Raw genomic sequence first — 26,148 nt, 5'->3', positions numbered from 1 at the left:
GGGTTTGAACCCTGGACCTTACATGTGGTAGGCAGAAGCTCCGTCCATTGAGCCAAATCCACTTCCCCAACCTTTGAAATCTTAAACTTCAATATGTTGTTGTTTTGACTACAAGTTCCTTTCCTTCCAGTTTGCCCACTCTTTTCTTTCCACAATTCTCAATCTTCTCTTCTTTGACCCTTCCTTTTCATCCTGTTTACCCATTTCCTCCCAGATTCAGATGTTTCTCTTTTAGCCCAAATATATATATATAGTGGGAGGTCAGTACTGTCAACGCTTTTTGTCCTACTGCAAAATATCTCCACCTCACTGTACAGTATCTTCCTTTTGTGTCAGCCTGAGGGTTTTTCTTCTTTTTTTTTCTCTTGAACTCTTGGTACTACTGTTGAGAATTAATTAACTATGCCTATTAGGTCTTGTGTGTTGTAGTTTCTCATTTTAGCTGACTTGTGTATACCAATTGATATTCTTTTAAATGTCCTATCAAATTCAGATTTCCATTTCCATCATTCGATATTCCAGTTGTACTTTGTACCATTTATAGGCTTACTCTTTCACCACCCTAGTCTTCTCTTGCATGAGATGTGCTTATCACCCATTTTCCAAGAAAAATAGAGGTTCTGTTTTGGAAACCATACCAACTCTCATAGGATAAAATTCATATACCTTATTATCTCATGTAGATTTATTTGTGATTTGTCTATCTTAGGCACTTTAAGCTTTCCTCAAAGGCACTGTCCTACTTGGCATTCACCAAAATCAATTTGCTGTGATACTGTATATGTGAGATGTAAGAAATAACAGGAATGATTATTAATGCACTGTCCCCATTAGAATGGATCTTAAAGCCTTGTTTACAATAAATGAGAACCAAATGTGAAGGCCCACAGAATAACTCCTGTTTGCAAAAGTCTATGGAAATCTTTAATGTAGATCATTGTGAAGGTGGTCTGTGCATTTTGTAGCTGAAATCACTTGACGATTACCTTGGAGAAACTAGACAAATCCTGAGAAAAAAACAGACTTTTATAGTCTATAACATAGTATAACTGAACTCTTAGGTATTCCCAAAAGCATCCAGATTTTCTTAGATTTGTTTGGTCTAAGATTTCATCTGGGAGCCCTGCAGCCTCTCTCTCTTATTTCTACTTGACTCTAACTCCTATTTAATAGCAAAAGTGGAGCATTTGGCATAACGAACTCTTGAAGTCATGAACAGATGCAGACAAATAATTCCTATCTCTGAAGGAAGGAGAACTTTCAAGGATCTATAAATTCTTCCTGGAAATTATGACCACAAGGTGTCTGAATAGAAAATCTCTAGTTGCTCTGTGCATGTCTGTTGGGAATGGATAACCTGAAAGATAAGTAACTTAGATGTATAATATAAGTCATTGAGTCCTGTGCTCTATTAACAAGCTGCAACCTTGCAAATTACTCCAGGAAAGATAGACACATGGTATGATAGATGTATCCTCTGATATGTATAAGACTTGAATTCCAAATCCCTTTGCAAGTCCTTGGTGAGCTAGGTATTCTTTTAACATCGGATGAAAAAAGACTTAAGACCTAGAACCAAAGAAATGGGCTTCTTGGGCCCATTACTTTAACACAACATTAAAATCTCAGATTTCTACATTTCACTGTTCTGAGAAAGTGCATCTTAGCTAATTAGAAGAAGCACGTGCCAGAAAACTAGAACAAAAGCCTTTCTCCCCGTACCTAGAACTAAGCTGGTCTAGTTCATCCATGGAAGTCTTTTTCAAGCTAGAGGAACAGCCCCTGAACCTCCCAAAACCAAAGAATAAGTTGAAGTGGAAGCAGAAGATCCTACATGAACACAGTCTCACCCCTCTTGTTTTTCTCACTTTCTTTAATGGCAACACATCCCAAAAGATGACCATTGCAAGGGCTCAGAACTCGACCCCCTTCTCCTACTCACAGAAAAATTTCTCTCCTCCCCCAAAACCACTATAATAGATGAGCTATACAATGCCTTTATCCTGGATTCTGGATCTTGACCAATCCTTAGCAGAAGGTTCTCCCTGAAGACTCAATGCTAAATTCTTCTTACTGTTGGGTAATTCATCACCAGGACTGGTTTAGAAACAATTGTAAGATGGGACATTTCCATAATAATTTGTTACTTTGACTAGTGGGAAGAATGGTCAGAGCCTCATGAGATTCAACCATTTCCTATTTCTTAGTTTCATTCTCTTGGTGGTTTGCTCCTTAAGGAATCTTCCAGGATAGCTTCCACTTTTTTTTTTTATAAGTTTTATTTTCAGGCTGGATTGTTACAATGAGATACAATCTGCCTTTTAGTGCTCTTTTATTGTGTAAGGTTACCTTTTTTTACAAAATAAAACCACTTTTTAAAAAAATTTTAGAGGTGAAATATTTCTTTTCCATTGGAAAGAATACTGTTTTACCAAATTATGTTGAGGTTTCTAACTTGGATGAAAGTATATGAATATAAATTTTAATAACTTCTATAAGTTAATGTCCACATCTAAGAAAAAAAAAGAAAAGCAGTTTTTTTAGTATCTTTATTTACTTCTAAGGTACTAAAATAATCTATCTGGATTATTTTAGCATTTTGCAGAAATGGCTGCAGGAATGGAGGAGCCTGTATTGCTGCTAACGTGTGTGCCTGCCCTCAAGGCTTCACTGGACCCAGCTGCGAAACAGGTAAAAATGTCATTTTTTCTCCTAGAAAATGAATTTTATACCAATGAATAAAGTAATCCATGAGGAAAATAATGTTTCAAGTTTCAAGTGGGCTCTTTAAGCCTGGAGCTATTAATAAGGAACGGCTAGGAAGGAGGTAGGAGGCTTAAGTGATGCATATTCACTGGTTGATTCACCAAAGTCACTCTAAGGGGGTTTTGCAACTATTGTAGCTAGAAGCATGTTCAGAAAGATGTGTGGGATTGTCCAAGATTGCATGATTTCATCATTTATTTTACTCACTGGTAGTTCATTTTTCCTGGAATCTGTATGATTTAAGTCGAGTGTAGGCATCAAGGTTAAGGCCAACTGAGTTCCTCAGACCCACTATTTCTTGCATTCCTACTTGAGAACTTTTTATAATTTTATCTGACCTGTTCAGTATTCATTTTTGTTTTTTAATTGAAAAAGTCTTTTAAGTCTTCTACTCCTTAATTATGCCTCATCCATGTTCATTCTGAGCTTATTCTCTGTTATGGATATCAGTCCCAGAAACTTTAAAATATATTTTAAAATATTTATAGTCTGTATAATAGTTTATGACCCAAAGTAAAATACTTTATTGGATGAATAACATACCTTGAAAGTAAAAAAAAAATTGACGCTTTTGTTGCTGTTGGTTAAGTGGATTCCAGTAGCAGATGACCTCAGAGCATCTGGTTATTTTCCCTAAGAAAAGGCTACTGCCACAAGTGATTGACAGTTGTCATCCCATATTGTTTCTATAAGTCCCAGTGCAGTAGATGCAGTGTCAGGTCTACCTCCATTCTACTTGCGGAGTCATCTGCTTTAACAAAAACACTGATGAGAATTTGAGACAAAAAATGTTTCTAGTCTACATTAGCACTGTGCACAGAAGAGGGATGCTCACAAAAAGGCTTGCAGATGCATCCCTAGATCATCTCTTTCTACAAGTACCTCTTAGTGGTTTGTTGTTTTCAAATTTCAGTGATTAATTAATTGGCTTCAAAGGTCTCTAATAAAAAATGCATAGTGGTTTTCTTTTATATGTGGGTCTCTTTTATACATGGCCACTCAGGATATGTAACCTCTCAGAAGTTCTCCAAACTTACTGTGCATGTGAATCACCCATGGAGATTGTTAACTTTTTAAAAATACAGATTTCTGATAATTAACTATTATGGAATTTAGTAGATCAAAATCTGGCACTTCTAAAGCAGTGGTTCTCCATTGTTTTCATGCTGAGATATTCCCCACCAGTGCACCTACATACGTCATGGCCCGCTGTGTATCTCTTGTACCTCAGTACCTATGGTGACATTGCTTTCTGAATATAGTGTTGTGTGCTCTTCTGGTTCAGAGTCTTGAAGCTGAAATATTGTCTTTCTCAGGGTATTTCAATGATGTGGGGATAATGGTGCAGAATTTTGTCATAAATTCAAAAGGCTGTCCCCAAAAAATCTGCCCTATCCTTCTTCCACTAGAGTATCATTCTACCACTAGAAAAATTATATGATAATGTGAAAATTTGCAATGGCATAAAATTAATCTGAGAAATGTAAAATTTAAGACTGGAGTTAAAAATAACCCAGCAGGATATTTTCCTTTCTCTATTTAATTATTCTTGAACTTCCAGTCTGTAAATCAGTCCCAGATTTAATCTAGGTCACTGTCTGTAGCATCCAAAGGCTTTGAGAAAGACAAAATCCAGTTCTACCTCTTACTTGTTATATGACCTTGGGTAAGTTACAAAACTTCTCAGTATCTTCTTACCTATATATATCACCTTTACACTTTTACAGCTCTCTACGATGGTAGGTATTAACTCCATTAACATACAAAATACTGGGTTCAGAGAGATTAAATTTTTTCCTAACGTCACAGAGTTAGCAGCTGAGTATATAGTTCATTATATAGGGAAACGGACTTGGCCCAGTGGTTAGGGCGTCCGTCTACCACATGGGAGGTCCGCGGTTCAAACCCTGGGCCTCCTTGACCAGTGTGGAGCTGGCCCACGTGCAGTGCTGATGCACGCAAGGAGTGCCCTGCTATGCAGGGGTGTCCCCCACGTAGGGGAGCCCCACGCACAAAGAGTGCACCCCGTAAGGAGAGCCGCCCAGCGCGAAAGAAAGTGCAGCCTGCCCAGGAATGGCACCACCCACACTTTCTGTGCCGCTGACGACAACAGAAGTGGACAAAGAAACAAGACGCAGCAAATAGACACAGAGAACAGACAACCGGGGGAGGGGGGGGAATTAAATAAATAAATAAGTCTTTAAAAAAAAAAACAACATAGTTCATTATATAGAACTCCCAAATCCAAACTTTTTTTTTCCTTTTAATCTGTATTAGTACATCTGTACTTTTCAAAGTTTCCTCTGGAGTCACTCTTATTAAACAGGAGAGAGAGAACACCTCCATTCCAAGCGGTCCTGAAATGGCCCAACACATGGCAGGTTTTATGTTCTATCCTAAAAATTGTTTAGGTGCCATATTTCTACTCCATAGTATATGGAAATATTTTACTTCCCATTGAGTAAAGCTGGTACTCTAAGACAAAGGGTGATATTTTACTTCTGCCTTGTAGCATCTCTTGTCACATGACCAAATGTCACTACTTAAAAAGTATAGCATTTTCACCTCCTGAGAAGGTATATTAATATTAATACTTGAAAAGTTGTCTCAAAGCATCTTTCACAAGTTTATTCATCCAAGTTAGATCCTCTGCCTGCCCATCCAACACTAACACTTTTGCTCCTATAAAATAGGAGTTTTTTTTAATTATATTTTTAGATGAGAAGAGACCCACATGAAATAACACATTAATTCATTAACCCATTTAGACATTTATTCAACATTCAGTCATTTATTTAGGGCCTGTTATAGGGTGGGGAGTGAACTAGAATTGCATTATAGTGGTAAGGCCCTATCTATGTTGAGCTTCTTGTCTAGTAGGGTAGAAAGAGAATCAATAGGAAACTAAATAAGTATGTAAAATAATGCCAAGTATATTTCTATGCTATAAAGGAAACTAAAGCAAATAACATGAAATTAGTTTATTAAATGATGATCCTTAAACACATGATGTGTATTATTGGTCTTATAGTCTATTAAGTAAGTAACACCAGCTTCCATATCAAGGAAGGCCCAGAATTTCAGTGGCCAACACGAAAAGAGTATTGCTCACTCACATCTCTGTTCAATGTGTCAGATGTGGTGCTGGTGGTGGGGTGGGGATTTAGTGAGGATTGGGATGACCCATGCTGTTATTCAGAGACCAGGGCTGTTGCCATCTTAGGAAGAAGCCATGCTCAGGAAATGGCCTCCAAGGCCATCAATGAAGAGGATGACAGCGAAAACATGGAGAGGGAATAGCCACTGTTACTGCTTCAGGTTAGAAGTGATACATCACCACGTCTTCTCACATACCATTGGTAGGAACTTATCACTTGAATTCAAGGGAGATGAAAAATGTAGTTTAGCTGAGTGTCCAGGAAGACTGAATAGGTTTAGTGAACATCAAACCAGTTGTCCGCCACATCTGATATCTGGAAATACGGGTACTTTTTACTCTAAAAAATCAAATTATTTTCTACATTTCTCTCACCCACCCAGTGAGGAACTCCGTTATTTCCTATGAATCACTGCCTTCTTTCCATTTCCATCAGGGATCCTTATTAACCAGAATCCCAGGACCCCAGAAAGTCCACAGATGGACATTATGGTCCATAAATCCCCTGAATGTTTGTGCATATGTACATTTTTCTGCAGAAGAACCCAGGGCTTTTAAAGATTTCATGTAGATTTTAAAAATTCAAAAAAGTAAGAACCACTAGTGAGAGAATCTCCCATGAGTCATAAAGAAAACCAACTGCCATTTCATTCTGAGAAGGGTAATCCCTACTCAGATAACCAGTGCCTCCCAGGATGATGTTTCCTTGGGTATCTTAAATCCGAAAACCCCAAACTGAATTCATCATCTCCTTCATGACTCATGTTCTCTCCTCCCTTCCTCCCGCCAAAACCTGCATTTTCACTTCTGTTCTTTATTTCAGTGAATGGCAGCCTTATCCATCCATTTTTCTAGGCTAGTATTCAAGGAGTCATCTTCTTCTCATCAGCTTCCATATTCAGTCACCTGCCCAGTCCTTTGCATTCCATCTCTTTACTGTTAGTCCATATTTTTCTATTTTGGCTGGATTCAGGGCTCTCAGCTTTGTCCCTTTGTCCCTTTCTAGTTTGGTCTCCACATAGTATCAGAACCCCATAATGAAAAATGCTTCACCTTACTTCATTGCCCTCAGGATAAAGCCACATTTCTTACCATGACATGTAAGGCCCATCAGAATTTGACCCTGCTTCTCTACCCAGCTTCACCTCTTGTCCTTCTTTCACCTCACCTCATTCCTGTCCCCAGGCATTAAAATTCTTGGGGGTATAGGGAGTATCTTTTTCACTCGTTGTATCCTTAAGGCATAATATGAGACCTACAAATTAGTCAGTATTCAATAAATAAAATAAACAAAGGTATAAATGACCAATTAAATGAAGAGGAAAAAGTTGATGTGGTGGTTTCTGTATTTGATGGACATTTTAAAATATAAGTTTAAAGAAAAGTCTCAGGGTCATCTGGTCCTGCACTTTCATTGGCAGGTAAGATGATCAAGGCACAGAGAACTGAAGTATCTCACATAAGGTATTTCACTGTAGATCCAAGAACTGGAATTTAGAACTCAGGTCTTCTGATTCCCATCCAGTGTGTGTGTGTGTTTTTTTTTCCTTTGCCCTGAGTCATGGTATCTGTCCAGAAATTCACCGTAATAATTCCTCATTAGGCTTGTGCCTTTTGTTAAGTCCACATCTTTAGCTGCCAACTCGTCCTATTGTCTTTAACAGTGGACACAATGGCAGGTTTTCACTCCCAAAGTAAGGAAAGCATCAAGATTGTCAAGATTTCCTAAGTAGGGTGGCGGACTTGGCCCAGTGGTTAGGGCGTCCGTCTACCACATGGGAGGTCCGCGGTTCAAACCCCGGGCCTCCTTAACCCGTGTGGAGCTGGCCCATGCGCAGTGCTGATGCGCGCAGGGAGTGCCCTGCCACACAGGGGTGTCCCCGCATAGGGGAGCCCCACGTGCAAGGAGTGCACCGCATAAGGAGAGCTGCCCAGCGCGAAAGAAAGTGCAGCCTGCCCAGGAATGGCGCCGCCCACACTTCCCGTGCTGCTGATGACAACAGAAGCGGACAAAGAAACAAGATGCAGCAAAAAGACACAGAGAACAGACATCCGGGGGAGGGGAATTAAATAAATAAATAAATCTTTAAAAAAAAAAAAAAAGATTTCCTAAGTATAGGAATTTCCTAGATTTTACCTTCTGGAACTGAATGCTTCCCGATAGCTTAGAAAGAAGATAATTCCTGGCCCCAGTGGCCATCTGTTGAACTCTCACAGTGGACTCACTGAGGATAAAGTGAGAGGATTTATTGGTGGTTTGAAAGACAATCTTCAGGTATTTGTTATGTACCATGTCTTGTTACTTTGATTGAGAAGATCTCTCCTGTACACTGTATCTCTCTTCCCACGTTTATTTAGTCTTTTCCTGCATGATTGCGTATCTTAGTAGAAATGGCTGAAGCCATTTACTAACTTCACAAAAGCGCTATCTGTATGCATTTTATCAAGTAAAATTAATTTTTCATGGACTTCATTTTTAGCCAGTATGTAAAAGCACCTACATGTTCAGTGTAACTCCACTTTTAATTAAATATCCTAATATTTCATCAGATGTTTAACTTGGATTTAGCATGGTGATTATTTCTTGGATAACTCAATAAAATGTATTAAAATCTGTGTGCTGAGGTTTAACTGCCCTATCACTCCATACTGTATTTATTATACAATTGCCGAACCTCAGTAAACATGTGTCTCATGATCTAATTAATATGCAAAGCTGTCTTATTATACTAAAAGTAAACATTTCAGTCATGATTTAAAGCATAGCTTTAAAAGATTTGATAGTTCTTTATAAGCAATTGCTGACTTAAATCAAATTAAAATGTTTATAACTGGGAAAAAGTTGACATTAAATGACAAAGTGAAAAAAAAAAAGCTGCAATATCAAAAAAAGGAGACCAAACATTTTGGTGATAAATGGCATCTTTTTTCCCATATATAAAATAATGGGTTTCTTAGTACTTAAGTGAATATAAATTTCAGTTGCATTCCTGTATGTTTTTGTAGCTTTGAAGTATCTATAGTTTCAAAATGATAAAATGAGGTATGAGGCATATATGTGTATTACTTTACTTCAACAGAAACTTCAAGTTGAGGAGGTTTATGAATGAACAAAAAGTTTATATTATTACTGTTATAGGTAATATATATCCTTTACAAAATCCTTTTGCTAATAGTATGTATAGCTAGAATTTATTATTAATATAAAATAATATCGTGTTTCCTGATATAGTTGAATTGGCACAGTTTTCATCATAAAGGGAATATATTCTTTAATTTTTAAAATATATTTTTTATTTATTTTTCATAAATACATGGATGGCATAAAATTCTACATAAAAAAATATAGGGGATTCCCATATGCACCACTCCCCACACCTTCTACTTTTCCCACATTAACAACTTCTTTCATTAGTGTGATACATTCATTGCAATTGATTAACACATTTTGGAGCATTGCCACACAGCATGGATTATAGTTTACATTATAGTTTGCGCTCTCTCCCGCTCCATTCTGTAGGTTATGGCAGGATATATGTCCTGTATCTCTCTTTGCAATGTCATACAGGACAATTCCAAGTCCCAAAAGTGCCCCTCTTTTCCCTCTCCCTGCCTTCAGCAACTCCAGTGGCCACTGTCTCTACATTTAGTGATGTAATTTCTTCCATTGCTAGACTCACAATAAGTCTATAGTAGAATACCAGTAAGTCCACTCTAGTCCATATTTTATTCCCCAATCCTGAGGATTCTGAAATGGTGATGCCCGTTTCACCTCTAATTGAGAAGGGATTTCGATCCCATAGACCAATGGATGGGACTCTTGCTTACAGTTGTAGACTCTCTTGGTTGCTTGGTGTGGATTTTGTTCATCCTCACCTCCTTCCTAGTTGTCCTGGGTGAGTCCAATGAACTGGAGAGTAGGTGTTGCTACTCCATTGAGGCTCAGGGCCCAGCTGGGACATGGATAGCCCAGAGATTCAAATCTCTTAGACATATAACCACCAACTCCAGCACCAACTATAGTTCAATAAAAGGGGCAGAAGAGGCATATGTAGAGATTTCACATCTGAGTCCAAGTCTGTCACACTCAGGAGTACAAACTCCAAAGTAGGGCCTACTGGCAAGGCACCTGATCACTTGGCCTTTTTTTAAAGACATATTCTTCAGAAGCTTGCATTATTTTATATCATTTTACATAGGAAGACTGAAAGAAATTCAGAAGCAAAAGAAGATTCTCCAAACCTTTCTGACTAGCATACATTCTCTTACCCAAATAACTCATGGTGGAATTCCATTACCAAAATATATATCTTTTTTTGTGTGTGGGAAAAGAAGAGAATTTGTGTAAAATATCCAAGAAAACTTGACAAATACAGTTTAAAAAAAGGGAAATTTAGATTTTTTTGCCTTACCAGTACGGGTAAACTTTTTTTACTTTTATTTTGAACTTAGTCTGCTGTAGCTGAACATATAAATACTTTAATTGAAGAATCACTAAACTTTATGGTAGAGTTAGATGAAGAAAGCTCTGTTTCTGATCTGTCACTGTCTATTAAAGGTCACTTTCTGTATCTGAATTTCTCAAGTGAAATGACACAGTGAAGATTATTTGATGGTTTTTTAAAATTTTGCACTACCCACGGGGCATCTGTTAATCTGCCTAAAATAGGATCTCCACTTATACCTGATAAGACCACATCTGATCTTGAAACTCAATCCCTAATGATAAAAACAATTAAATTACATTTGGTGAATGAATGTGTATTAATGAACTCTGTATGATTTAGGGGTTTAGATCCTAATGACACTTTCCCGTTACATAATTAAGAAAAGGTAGAAAGGATAAAACACTCTCACCTAAGGCTTTTTTACAATACCTTGAACATGAATAAACTTAGGTACTTAAGACCTATCTTTTCTTTATGTTGGTGATGCTTAGTTTCTTTTAAGTTACACTTTCATTGCTTAATGTTATTCCAAACCCTGATCCTCTCTGAAAAATTGAACATACAGTGATAATAATACAAATTTGAAATTAAAGAGACACTGGACTGAGCCCTGAGTTTCCTGATGACTATTTGTGTGAATGAACATAACAGTATTGACCTTTGGGCTTGTTCTGGGGATTAAATGAAGTATTGTAAGTAAGGCGTTTTCCTTACAGTTAAGTACCAGTCTGGCTTAGGCTAACTACTCAATAAATGATACCTGATGTGATTATATTATAAATATTAAAGTAAATTATGAGCATAAAATTTTGTGTACAGAACTGTTTGAGGTTTGGGACATCCCTTGAGTTAGCTGGTGATACCCCGAGATATTATAGAAGAAGGGTTAAGAATAATCAATCATTCGAGCTTTCCCAGTTCATATATAAACAAGCATTAAATATTTCATTATACGTTAGTGGTTTAAAATGTTCAATTTAGCAATTTACATTCTTTACATTTACCTAAAATTGTTTTAATTTAATGCAGATCCTTAAAAATTAATGTTTTATGGAAACCTAAGGCTTTGTACTATTCGAAAAGTAGTTAAAAGCTCTCGGTGTTAAATCTCTAAGTCATTCTTCCAAGTCCTTCAGGTTAATTGGGAAAAAAATCTTACGCTTCCCATGTATCAGTCATATATAATAGATAACAACTGTGATGGGAAAATTTTTCATTCTTTTTTTGGTAAGACTTTGCTAATTAACACAGGAGATGAGGACACATCATGGAGTTAATGTAAGGGTGAAAAATGCTGTCAAGCTATCAGAGGGCAGGTCTCAAAAAAAGTAAGTGCAATTATTTTGGAAATTTGAAAAAGGCCTTCACTTTTGTTTAAAAAATATTGGTATTATTTTTCAACAAATCTGTCACTGTTGTAAAATAACTTGTATTGTACCTTTGAGCCCTCCCCTTTTTTATTCCAGTTCTACCAAATAAAGTGACTTTTTAGATTTTTGTTTTTGTTCTAAAATTAATTAAACACCTTATTAATATTTTGAGTAAGCAATATTTATGTACAAGGTATATGATTTAAAGGGACCAAAGTACACATAATGAAAAACAAATCTCCTGTATATCCCTTCCCCCACCATTGCAGTTTTCTTTTAACAATATATCCTGGATATCATACCATTGACCACTCATTAGGAAAGTGGTTCACATAGGAAGGCCAGTCTTTAGGGATCTGCTGCATTCAAATATTCATCTTTAAATTTGTAAGTCTTTGATTGCCAGTGTGAATATATGTTTTGGGGAAAAGATATTTCTCTTCCTTGGGGCTCCCCAAACTTTGCTGGGAATGTTTTGCAATTTTCTCACTCGTAAGTTCTAAAATTTTTAAACATAGATAACCTGATGAACTTTAATTCATCAGAAGTATGATAGGAGGAGTTATAGCCTTGGTATCCTGGAGAAATATTAGAAAGAGATAAAGATATGAATGCCTCTCATATGCTCTCAGCTTCTGGTTCTTAGTGTGCTCTATCATATATCAAAATATATCCAGGATAAAAGAGTTTACTTACACTCAGTTAATTGTCTTCCCTTCTTCCATTCCATTTCTTCCTTCTATGTTTCATTTCTTTCTTCCTGAAAGACATACTTTTTAGTACTCTCTTAGAATAGGTCAATTAGTGGAAAGTTTTCAGTCTTGATCTGGAAAGAGCTTTATACCATTCTCACTCTTAGGTGAAGAATTCTTTGGGGAAACGGACTTTGGCCCAGTGGTTAGGGCGTCCGTCTACCACATGGGAGGCCCGCAGTTCAAGCCCCGGGCCTCCTTGACCCGTGTGGAGCTGGCCCATGCGCAGTGCTGATGCGCACAAGGAGAGCCGCGCCACGCAGGGTGTCCCCCGCGTAGGGGAGCCCCACGTGCAAGGAGTGCACCCATAAGGAGAGCCGCCCAGCGCGAAGGAGGGAGCAGCCTGCCGAGGAATGGTGCCGCCCACACTTCCCGTGCCGCTGACGACAACAGAAGCGGACAAAGAAACAAGAAACAAGACGCAGCAAAAAGACACAGAAAATAGACAACCGGGGGAGGGGAGGGGAATTAAATAAATAAAAAATAAAAATAAATCTTTAAAAAAAAAAAAAAAGAATTCTTTGGTTTTTCACTAAGCAGCATGAAGAAAGTATTCCATTGTTTTCAGCCCTCTGAGGTTTCTGTTTAAGTCTGTTGTCAGTTCAATTATAATTCCTTTGAAAATATTCTATTTTGAAATCACTGCTTTTAAAATTCCCTTTTCTTTGGGGGTTATGGTTTCAACACATTTTGTCTGAGTATGAATTTATTAGTATTTATCCTGTTTGGGGTTCCTTTGGATTATTGAATCTGAGGAGTCAATTTTTATATTTTTGGGAAATATCCAGTCATTGACTATTGCTTCTCTCCCATTCTTTTTATTCTTTTCTCATGGACCTCTTCTTGGATACTTGTTGATCCTTATCTGTCTATGTTTCATGTTTCTTTAACTTCCTTTTCTCTTTATCTTTTTCACTCTCAGTACTGTGCTCTTTGCAATATCTTCCAATCTATTAATTATCTTCTCAACTGTGTCTCATCCTCTGTTTAGCTTATGCGTTGGTTTTTTCATTAATTTCCGTAATTATTTTAATTTATGGTAGTCTCCTTTCCAAATATTTTGATTCTTACCTTTCTTAGTTCTTATCTTTTTCTTATGGTTGTGATTCCATCTTTTATGTCATTAAAATTTTTAGAGGTATTTATTATAAACTTTATCACGTTGTTTTATGGTCTAAGGTTCCAGGGTATCTAAATCTGCTTTCTGTTAATGTTTGCTGACTCTTGCCCATGATGAATGGAGTATTTTCTCATGTTTTGTACTTTTGGTTTCTGACCTTATTGTCATTGAAGCTTTATCTGTGAAGGCTGAGGACTGTTCCCTATAGATAAATTTTACATATGCTTCTATAGGTATATTGGGAGTATTGCAAACAATACAACTGTTAATTTTTATGCCAAGTGGTATACCGTGTATATAAATTTGAAGCACAGCACCAAGTACAAAACAGGCCTTTCATTCTCCTCACCCAGAATATAAGCAAAATCTGACAGTCTCATCTTCTTCTCCTGTGCTGGTATGTATTTTATTTGTGTGTGTGTTTTTTCTACCCTATACTTAAACTGGGAGATGCCTCCCAAGGATCCTGAACCTTCTACAGGCCCAAGTCCTCTCTGCTGTTTGCATATGAAACTTAAAATCCACATCTGGTGTTCAGTTTATTCTTCTTGTGCCATATGGATTTTTAAATCTTTAATTATGAGCATAGTTGTGAATTTAAAATGATCTTTTTAAGTCATATATTTATAGAAATGTTTTCCCTTTTTTAGACATAAATATGATTTTATTGACACATTATGGCTTCTGAGAATGATGAACTCTGGTTGCTCCTAAATATGAATCTGCAGACCGTGAGGTAAAGTTCATGGTAGTAGAAGGAAAATGGGGCAGAACATAGGAAGATGCAATAACAATACAAATGGACTTTTTCATGGAATTTACTGGGTATCCAGCTGCTGCTTTCTTCACTAAATTTCTAATTCTTCTAAAGAGAGCCTATACTTTTGCATAGAGCAGGGGTTTTTAACAAGTAAGCTTGAGTTTAAATTTAAAAACACATTATTCTTGTAGGGACATGTTAGAGTGGTGCAATATATTTATTAAATAATACACAGTATAGTGTAGACATAGTAAGGGGCCCTGGTTTCCACCTGATTGGCAAAGGGGTCCATGGAACAAAAAGTTAACTCCTGTCATAGAGGGTTCTCTTCTGCAGTTAGTTTTCATTTCTTTCTGTGATGTAAGCTTTTGGGAAGAAGTGCAGCAATTTAGATAAAACAAACCCATAGTAGCACAGCTTTATTCAACTAATAAATGACTCCTTAAGAACACACAGTTTTTTGAGAGAATAAAATGCATTGTTCTAGGTAAGTTTTTTAAAGATTTAAGCTAAAATGCTATATACAAGGATGGAGTTAGAAGTCGAATATAGGTATGGAATCAAGTCAAAAACCAGCAAAACTGCACATGACACATTGGGAAATGTAGCTAATATGATGGAAGACAAAAATCAAGATTCAGTTATTCAAATTGCAGCAGCTAGGGAATCAACAAAACCCTATGGCGTTTAACAGACGTTGTCCCTACAGTAATCCTGCCGAGTAGTTATTATCACGAGTTGAGGAAAGTGAGATTCAGAAATATTAAGTAATTCGCTCTGGGTCTTACGGCCAGTGAAGTGGATCGAATAAGTAAGCATGCCCAGGGGGGTCAGATGCCAATCATCCGTGCAGTGTCTGCTCTGCTGCGTGGCTTCCACCACTCATGACTGAATGCTTTTGAAACGGCAGCAAACTTGGTGGAACATCGATGCCAAGTTATCTGAATGAAGCATTTATTAAGCTCCTGTGCATGCATGACACAATGTGATATGTGTATGTATATGCAGAAAATACAGTGCAGTTCTTTTCCCTTGGGTGTTTACGCCTCAGGCTAGTGGACAGGAAAGCATTTTACCTAAATGACAGGAGAGACAACAAGTAGGTACAAAAATAATAGCGATACCTTTTGAGTGATTGCTAACTGCTAATCTTCTATAGCATGGTTTCACCAGAAGAAATTGCACCCAGGAAGAATGAATTCTGGAGCTGTTACAATTTACAGGGAAAGGCTTCATGATAAGCTCCTACTGGTGGGGCCTAGGAGGCAAGCAGACAGCTGATTAAATGTGTGAAAAGTATCCTCTCAAGTGTTAGACAGTGTTTCCATTGCCAGATCTCTCAATATTCATATCTGAAGATAATTATAAGGCTGAATAAGAATGAACTTGGACCTCTTGTTTAATCAAAAGCCTTAACAAGTTAAAGGAACTGTCTGTATTTCTTAGTCTTTTAAGATGTAGAATTCTTGTCTTTTCTAGATGAGGTGTTTTCATTTGCCTTAAGCAGCCTATAAAAATATACATTAATCTCACTCAAGCTTTTTTTTTTAGATCTTAAAAGGCCCAACTCCAGTCTCAAAAATTAACTTTTTTGTGTAAAGTCAAATATAATTTTACTACTTGTTATCATTTTCTTGAAAAAAAATTTAATTCAAGGAAAATAAAATCAGTTGACTGCAACCGTTTGTGTTTCTCTTTGCTTGAAAATCAAGCAATCTAAGGAAATGGTAAATATGACAGTTTATATTATGATGATCCCATTTTTGATGACTTATAGCAAAAAGAAATTAAAACACAGATGCCTGTAAGTAGTTCCCAGTGGCACAAATCAAGAATAAGTTACATGTTACCGGATGTCAAAACTCCTTGAATTATGGAAAGGGGAATCTTTCCATAAATCATAAAACTTAATTGCAAAGCAAGAAGTACTGACTCTCTGTTACACAAATAATTTTGAATCCTACATTGAGTGAAGCGCAAGATTTAGTATCTAAAATCTATTAGTTTAGAATCAACCAACTGATATCAGCTTCTGTAGGAGCGGAATGGGGATATATATATTAGATTCTATTGAAATCATTAATAAATATTCATGCTATATGATCTGAGGTCAGAGGTTTATATTCAAGGTGCTTACATTCTTGAAACACAAATAAAAGTGAGAAATTTCTCTTTAAAATATGTCTTATATTTGCTATAGCCATTTGTTTTAGCCCAACCTTTCCCCTGGAATTGTTCTCTTGGAAATCAACTATAACTTCCTAATCACTAGTTCCAAAGTGTTCAAATTTCTTGACCTTTCTATAGTATTGGACATTATTAATCATATTCTTTCTAGAAAATCTCTTTTCTTTTGGTTTCCTTGACATGACAGTTTCACCAGTCTTTCCTATTGCAAGAACCCTCTGTGGTGGGTATTTTTACTCACGTAGGTATTTTAACTCATATTTTTGGAGAAAAAGATAGAGGACTAAGTGAATTACTCAAGGTGACACAGCTCTCAAATTGAGAGCCTGGAGCTAAACACAGGACTGCATAAATCCAAAGCCCATACATAAAACACTACACTATTCTCCCCACATGGCATCTCATACACAAATGAGCTCTTAGAGTTATTACTCTCTTACCTGTCTGATTGCCTTTGATTGCATTTTTCTTTCTTCTCTTCATCTCCTGAATGTGGACATTGCACAAGATTACATACTTGATCTATCTCTCCTCTTCTGTGCCAACACCTCTCCAAAACTTAGCTCCCACATCCCAAGGAGCTACTCTCTGTTTCCTTTTGGACATTTTGTACTACATTGAAGTCTGCCTCCATATATTACCAGATTCTGAATGCTTTCCTTTTTTCATATTGGAATAGCCTAGGCATCAGAGACCACTCATCTCCCTTCATTTCCTTCATTCTCCTCAAAACAACACCAGTACAAGTCAGTTGTAGCAGAAGTTTATCCAAAGCTCTTTGAGAATACTGGAGGAGAATTAAAGTAGAACAAAGCATAGGCAAAAAAGCTAAAAAGAAAGAGATTCCACTTTTCTAAAAATATTTTAACTATTTCTTACCATAGAGTCAGTGGCAGATTGTCCATTAAGCTAACAAAGTTCAGCATTCCTCATTTCAACCGCGTTCTCCAAGGCTTTGGGAGGAGCCCTAACAATGGGTTCATGTGGCCAAATATTTTTGTAAAAATTGCAATAGTAATATATTTTAGTAATCTCTTTCTCCTGAAGGGGCCCACAAATCCATACCTGCACAGAGCAATTCTTACCAGCTGGAGGGTCTTTCACCTTAAGTCCTGGCATATTTCCATTCTTTCTAGGCACTCTCTCTTCCTGAGACCCTCTTCTCTCTTTGTAGCTATCAATTTCAAATCTTTAGACTCTCTCTCTTTCTCTCTCTCTGTTGGTGTCTTTCTCTTTCTTTCTGCTCCACTGTGCTCTGGGAGAAGGAAGAACAAGCATCTCCTTTCATACCCAAAGAAGCTATCAAGGTATTTTCTTAAACCAACAACTTCTCTATTATGTTGCATGCCACTATTATTGTGCAAAAACAACACCAATTATTATTTTGAACTGCCCTTTAAAATTTCCTGACATATCAGCTGACCATTATTAAAAACTTACCAAATATGCAAATTGCTTCACATTTATCAAATTAATACAACCCTCTGAGATGGATATAACACTTTCCATGGCTGCTTTAGAAATCAATACTAAGAGAGGTTAAGTAACATGTCCAAGGTCACACAGTGGTTATATAGTAGAATCTTATTTTGAATAGCTATGCCTGGCCCCAGATGTGTATTTGTAACCCCATATCCATTTACTATGCATATACGACTGTTCGGTGAAATTTTACTTGATTAGTCCAACCAGCAGTATTCTCATCTTCGTCTGAACTCGTTTGGTATAATGCGTATGGCAGTCAATGCAGACATCATTTATGGAATGCTTTTTATGGCTACAAATAAATTTGGGCTATATCCAGATATAGGAAATAATTATTATGAAATTCATAACTAGACCACTTTAACAAACTCTGTTCAAAAGGATAATCATTCATTACCTTAAGGAAGATATAATCTATTTTTCCTCTATTTCTTAAGTGATGAATTTCAACTGCATTATGGAAAATGTATGCCTGTGTCATTCACAGGGACTTGAAAATATGGTAGTGTCATCTTTTCTAATGGGCCATGTTGGCTCTAACAAAAGAGAGGCTTTTGTTGGAAGAAAGCAGGTGTTCATAGTTGACAAGGGAAGTAACTATAACCCTAATTAATGACTGACTAAAAATATCTCTCCCCTGATTCTGAGGAATTTGGCTACTGACATATGCAAAAAGGAATAAATCAGTTCTTACTTATAGATTGGATTGGGGTGAGTACACTATTAACTCTGAGTTATGAGTTGGATTGACATTAATGTGACTCAATGAAGGGTGTGTGAAGAGGGGGAGACAGGAGTATTTTACCAGATAGAACAATACACGAACAAAATGAGCAATTTTGCAGCAATCATGCCAGTAACAGAGAATAGACAAAAGTATGTATTTATTGGGCTGGAGTGAGCAGGCAGTTTCCAACCTAAGCATAGATTATGCTCAAAGTTTCTGGGAGAAGAATTTAAACAACTATTCTGGTAAAGAAATTTTGGTTTGCCTCTGTTGTGACAAACAAAATCAAGAATATTTCTCATAGCAACTCCAAAGGTTGTTATTTTTCACAACCATTGCTTAAAATTAGTGCCTCTTTGTGCTTGAAAGGACTGTCTAAACACACTTTGTCCCCTTCCTTCTCTTTGACTTTAAATGCATAAAAGGAGGATTTTGGTGTCCAGCAGTTCTTTTGGCCCTGGGCTGAAAGGGAGGAATGAGCATAAACTATAAGATAAGGTAGGCTTCAGAATGAGTGTGCACAATGTGGTAGAGCAGCAGCATGGTCCAAAGTGTGAGTTTTGGAATCAGGATGCTGGAGTTCATTGTCCCAGCTCCACCACATAGTATCACACTTACAGTGGGGTCCTGGGCAAGTGACTGGCCCTCTCTAAATCTCAGTCTTCTCCTCTGTGAAAAGGAGTTAATGATATTACTCCTTATGGTGACTGTGAGTATTTAACAAGCCACTTCATGCAAAACACTTAGCACAGTGCCTGGCACATGTTATGTACTTGAAAATGTTAACTATTCTTATTAAAAGTAACTGAAAGAGAAGAACCAGCAAGATGGCAGCCGAGTAAGGAGCTCCTAGAGTCAGCTCCTGCTACAGGGCAGTTGGCAAATACCCAGAGCTCTCTGGAGCTAGCAGAAGCACTTGTTTGGGGGCTCCAGGAGGCCAGAAGAGCATCCTGCAACATCCTTGAAGGAGTGGAAGGAGTAGATGCCCGTCTGCAGAGAAGACCCATAAGTAGAGGCTCCACGCCATGGAGGTCAGTACCCATCCTCCCCTGGAGGCACAAGCCACCTTGAAAGCTGTTCCACAGCTGGAGTCGAAAGCTCCACTTCCCAAAAATGGGGGAGGAAGAGATGGTTGGGCACCAATTTCAGCTACTCTTCAGTAAATTCAGCAGGCTACAGTACAATCCTGAGAACAGCTAAAGCTTGAGCCTGTCCAGGTCAGAAAGAGGCCAGGAGCCGCCATCTTAACTCCGCGCCTGGCACGAGGGAAAGCAGGGTGGACTGAGGATCTTGGTTCTGGTGGGGATCGGCTTCTTTCCCTCCAGATCATATTGCAGGTCTAGCCTAGGCCCCAGTGCCACCTCCAGCAGGGAGGAAGCTGCGGGGACCTGCGTTAGCGTCTCCGGGAAATTACTGGCCAATCCATGGAGGCCGGTGATTGTCCTACTCTGGTGGCACAAGCCACCCGAGGAGCTGCTCTGTGGCTGGAGTTGGAAGCTCCATTTCCCAGAAACAGGGCAGGAGGAGACGGTTGGCTGCTGATTTCGGCTACTGATTGGTAGCCTCAGCTAGCTAAGAGATAACCCTGGAAACAGCTGGGGTGTGAACCAACCCAAGTCAGAAAGAGGCCAGTAGCCCATCCTGCCTCTGCCCCCAGCCTGAGGGGAAGCCAGGCTGACTGAAACTCTCAGTATCGGCAGGAACCAGTTTCTTTAATGCAGATCAGCCTGCAGCCCGCCTAGGCATCAGCCATACCTATGGCAGGGAGGAGGCTGAGGAGCCCTGCATGAGTCTATACAGGTAACTACAGGTAACGTTGGCTGGAATAGACTGAAATCAGAAGTCTACCAGGGCAACTGTGGTCATCTTGGACCTGCACTGCATAGATTGCTGCCCACACCTGTAGCTCCATACCCACTCCTGGCAGGGGAGAAAGGGATGTGAAGCTTCATCAGCCTCTCTGGGCAACTACAGTCTGGGCCTGCAAGAGAAAAGCAAAGCATAACATATAAGGGATATCCGATAAGATTAAGTGCTGATTTCTCACCAGAAACCATGGAGGCAAGAAGACAGTGGTTTGATATATTTAAGATACTACAAGAAAAAAACTTCCAGCCAAGAATCTTATATCCAGAAAGACTGTCTTTCAAAAATGAGGGTGAAAGTAGAATATACACAGATAAACAGAAACTGAGAGAATTTCTAAGCAAGAGACCAGAGTTTCAGGAAGTGGTAAAGGGTGTGCTAGAGCCTGAAAAGAAAAGACAGGAGAGAAAGACCTGGAAGAGAGTCTTGAAATGAAGATTATATCAATAAAAGTAACTAAAATTGTCAAAAGAGTGGTGAAAATAAAATATGACAGATAAAACTCAAATAGGAATAAACTTAACCAATGATGTAAAGCACTTGTAGTCAGAAAACTGCAACTCAATGTTAAAACAAATTCAAAAAGGCCTAAATAACTGGAAGAATATTCCATGCTCATGGATTGGAAGACTAAATAACATCATGATGTCAATTCTACTCAAACTGATATGCAGATTTAATGTAATCCAAATAAAAATTTCACCAGCATTAAAGAAAAAATTGAAAACATGACCATTAAGTTTATTTGAAAGGGTAAGGAGGCCTGAATAGCCAGAAACATCACAAAAAGTAACAGTGAACCCTCTTCTCCAGACTTTAAATAATAGTACCTACCTATAGTGATAAAAACAGCATGTTTCTAGCCTAAAGACAGACACAATAGACCAATGGAACCAAATGTATGGTTCAGTAACAGATCCTCACAGGTATGGTCAAGTGATTTTTTACTAGCCTGTCAAACTCATACAGCTTGGGCAGAACAATCCATTCAACAAATGATGCTGAAAGAATTGGCTATCCATAGCTGAAAGAAGGAAAGAGGACCCCTATCTCATGCCTTATCCAAAAATTAACTCAAAATGGATCAAAAACTAAAAATAAAAGCAAGAATCATAAAACTTCTAGAAAAAATTATTGGAAAATATCTTTAAGACCTGGTGGTAGGTGGTGGATTCTTAAAGGAGATAAGAGAAGGACTGAGGGGACTACTGATGCTTAATGTATGCAGAAGTTTTAATTAGCTATACTATAAAAATGTGGAAATGTATAGAGTGGATGGTAACACACAGTAACAGCTAGTTTATAAATGGGGATGTGACTGAAAATGGTAGTCTTGTTATGTAAATGCCATTTGACAGAATGGCTAGAAAATAATCTAGGAACTGGATAGCACAGTAAACCAAGAGGTGGATGAGAATTGTGGTTGATGGTACAGATGCAAGAGTATCTTTTGGGAAGTGGACTTGGCCGAGTGGTTAGGGCGTCCATCTACCACATGGGAAGTCCACGGTTCAAACCCTGGGACTCCTTGACCTGTGTGGAGCTGGCCCATGCGCAGTGCTGATGCACACAAGGAGTGCCCTGCCACGCAGGGGTGTCCCCCGCGTAGGGGAGCGCCACGCACAAGGAGCACACCCCGTCTGGAGAGTCGCCCAGCGCGAAAGAAAGTGCAGACTGCCCAGGAATGGCGCCGCACACACAGAGAGCTGACACAAGATGACGCAACAAAAAGAAACACAGATCTCTGTTCCGTTGATAACAACAGAAGCAGACAAAGAAGACGATGCAGCAAATAGACACAGAGAACAGACAATCAGGACGGGGGGAAGGGGAGAGAAATAAATTAAAAATATATATATGTATTTTTTAAAAAAGGATGTCTTTTGTTAGCTAGAGCAAATGTATATCACTACTGCAGGGTGTTGGGAATGTGGAGAAGCATGGGAAAAATACAGTTGGAGTGGCCTATGGATGTGGTTAGTAGTAATAATATAATATTCTTGCATCTATGCAAAAGACGTACTGTGTTGATACTGAGGCAGTATGGAAAATGTGAACCAAATGTACACTATGGACATGGTAACAATCAGATGATATTATTTTTATCTGTGGCAAATAATACACCACATTGTGGTGTGTTGATGGAGGGGTGATGTTTGGGTATTCTGCAAATGTGCATGATTGTTTTGTAAGTTTACAACTTCTGTTATTAAAAAATATATTTTAAAAATAATAATAGGGTGGGTTGGGGGGAAAACACAGCAAATGTAAGATAAGGACTATGATTAGTAGTCAGATTTTGACACTATTCTTTCATAATTTGTAACAAACATCTCATGACAATGAGAAGTGTTAGTAGAGGGTTGATGTATGGGACTCCTGTACAGTGTTATGCATGTTTGCTGTGTAAGTTCACAACTTTTACTATACACTTGTTTATGTATGCTCATATATAAATGATATAAAGATAATAATAATAGGATTGGTTGGGGGAAAATACTTTGTTTAGTAGTAATATTTTGACACTGCTTTTTAATCATTAGTTAAAAAGGTTTAACAACAATGCAAGTTATTGGTGGTAGGGTGAGTTATGAGAGTCCTGTATGATGTTATATATGTTTGTTTTGTAAGTTCACAACTATTATTATACACCTATTGTTTATGTATGAGTGATATACTTTAAGAAATTTTTCTTTAAAAATCAAAAAAAAAAGTAACTGAAAGGAAGCTTTTTTTTTTTTTAAGATTTATTTTATTTTTTTCTCTCCCCTTCTTCCCCGCCCCAGTTGTTTGTTCTCTGTGTCCATCTGCTGCATGTTCTTGTTTTTGTCCGCGTCTGTTGTTGTCAGCGCACAGGAATCTGAGTTTCTTGTTGTTGTGTCATCTTGTGTCAGCTCTCTGTGTGTGCGGCGCCATTCCTGGGCAAACTGCACTTTCTTTCGGGCTGGGCGGCTCTCCTTATGGGGCGCACTCCTTGCGCGTTAGGCTCCCCTACACAGGGGACACCCCTGCGTGACAGGGCACTCCTTTTGCGCATCAGCACTGCATGTGGGCCAGCTCCACACGGGTCAAGGAGGCCCCGGGTTTGAACCGCGGACCTCCCATGTGGTAGACGGACGCCCTAACCACTGGGCCAAGTCCACTTCCCAAAAGATACTCTTGCATCTGTACCATCAACCACAATTCTCATCCACCTCTTGGTTTACTGTGCTATCTTCCTAGATTATTTTCTAGCCATTCTGTCAAATGGCATTTATCAAACACACCAACTACTTTCATTTCCACCTCTTGTGTTCTGTGGCTGTAAAAGAGAGATCCTTGAGGAGGGCACACTCCAAAGTGTCCCCTAAGGGGACTCGGAGTTCATCTTGGCAGCTTGAGTGGCCCCTATATGAAGGTTGGAAGAGAGACAATTGTACCAACACATTTCCCAAGTCTCGCAGCAGCAGAGCCTGGCGTGGGAGAGCGTTCCCTATGCTTCCCGATCCCCCAGGTCAGAGACGCAAGCCACGGCTTTATGAAGCTAACTCAGCCATGGTGTATATCAGTTACCACCGCAAGGGCCAGCTGTTTCCTCTCCACTCCATCTAGGCCAAGCCATCAAACACAGGGATTCAAAATTTAGACCAAATCTTACAGCATTGTAAAAAGTGCTTATCGTTTTACATCTGGATATTTTCCTAATTTCGCCATAGACTGGTGCCCATCAAGGAAGCTCATTTGTGTGGTACATGAAAGACAAGGAAACCAGACCCAGGGAGGACATTTTTGGCCTGAGATTTCTTTCCACTACATTGTAGATTTTGGAAACTATCGAGTTTAAAAACAAAAACAACTCTTCACTACTTTGGAGTTCATTAAGCATAAAATCTAATAACCATACTTGAAACATAGGGGTAGACTATATGATTTCAATAGTTCTTTTCACCGCTTTGATTCTTACAGTTGTACCACCCTGCATCCTTAGACATGAAAAGAAAAGAGACACCATCACAAATCAGTCCCTTTACCAGGCAATGAAAGTACACAAACATGTGATGACCATTTTGTAGTGTAATATGCATTTAATGGGTTTAGATGATTATTAAACTTCATAGTTATTTTAAGTGCCTGTTTACCAGTAATAATCATGATTAGTTGTAGTTTCATTTCATTCTGATTAGGGAATAACTATGTATATAACTTTATACTTGAATGCTGAATCACCACCTGGTGCTTTAAATGATATCTATGTACTTTGCATTGTGTGTGAGGTCTTCATGCATTTAGACGTTTATCATATAGGTATTGATCACCTACTTTGCTGACTTAGGACACTCCTCTAGGTACTGGAAATATAGCAGAGAAAAGAATTGGGCAACATGCTTCCCTTCATAGGGCTTCTTCTAACCCCCTCCAGAAAAATTTCCCTTATTTCTTAGTAATTTAGATGCTAATATGCTACAAAACAAAATGAGGAAAAATAATTGCCACAATGTGTCTACAGTTGTACTTGGCAAAGCAACCCTGTTAAATATTTTTATTATCCCTGTTTTATAGGAGATGAAATTGCCTTAAGACACTTCCAGGACATCTTAATAGGACAGGGTTTGTTATCATAGTCATGATTTGATAAATACTATATAATTATTTTAAATGTGTTCACAGAAATGTGGAGAAATTGAGAACTATATAGGTAGACAAATAATGCTACTCTGTTTAAGCAGAACCCATGAGAATAATAATTCATTTTATAAAAAATTATCAAAGTAATCAAAGAATGTTTAAGAAAGCAGAAACTTGCAATAAATATACATATTTATATATGTGTGTATGAATTAATATATACACATATGTACATACACATGCTCCTCAAAGTCCTTTTAAAACTCTTCTCCAGTGTTAGTCTGCTCACTAACATGGTTCTCAGTAAGAGGTGATGTTCCCCAAGGAATACATGACTATATTGCAATGTCTAGAGACATTTTTGGTTATCATAACTAGGGGAGGGGATTACTATTTGCATTTATTGGCTAAAGGCCAAGTAAGTTGCTGTTTGTACAATGCGTAAGATATCTCCCCTGACAAAAAAAATTATTTGACTCAAGATTTTAAAATCCTGCATTAGGGGCAACCACACTTAATTCTCGTGTGTATATACTGATAGATCTTGTTCAATGTTTTCATCTACACATGTAACACTCAGGTTCACATGATGTGCAAATGGGTTACTATTGTACATATTATTCTATGACTTACTATTTCTACTTCCTACAAATCGGAAGTCTTTCACTCAGTATGTTTAGTTCTATCTCATTCTTAAGAATTGCATAGCATTCTGTTGTATAAATGTTTCATAATTGATTGAACTCTTCTCTCATTAACAGCCATTTAGATTGTTTTCTGTTGTTTCGCTATTTCAAATGGTTGCAGTGAACATACTCATATGTACAGTTTCACACAAATGTGGAAGCATTTCTGTAGGACTGTATCCTAGAAGCAAAATTGCTGAGTCAAACTGTATGCACATT

General features: G+C 38.0%; 1 protein-coding gene across 4 annotated transcripts in view; it reads left to right on the top strand.

Annotated features, from left to right (window-relative positions):
* NELL2 (neural EGFL like 2) overlaps positions 1-26,148 on the top strand; it is a 526,313-nt gene that overhangs the window by 405,909 nt on the left and 94,256 nt on the right. For all 4 annotated transcript variants that reach the window (XM_004447896.5, XM_058307852.2, XM_004447895.4 and 1 more), the window contains one exon: positions 2,596-2,691. In XM_004447896.5, the coding sequence (XP_004447953.2) occupies positions 2,596-2,691 (96 nt within the window). The remainder of the gene's footprint in view (positions 1-2,595; positions 2,692-26,148) is intronic.

The sequence above is a fragment of the Dasypus novemcinctus genome, chromosome 12, assembly GCF_030445035.2.
Source record: "Dasypus novemcinctus isolate mDasNov1 chromosome 12, mDasNov1.1.hap2, whole genome shotgun sequence".
Lineage (NCBI taxonomy): Eukaryota > Metazoa > Chordata > Mammalia > Cingulata > Dasypodidae > Dasypus > Dasypus novemcinctus.
This window is presented reverse-complemented; position numbering and strand designations above follow the sequence as displayed.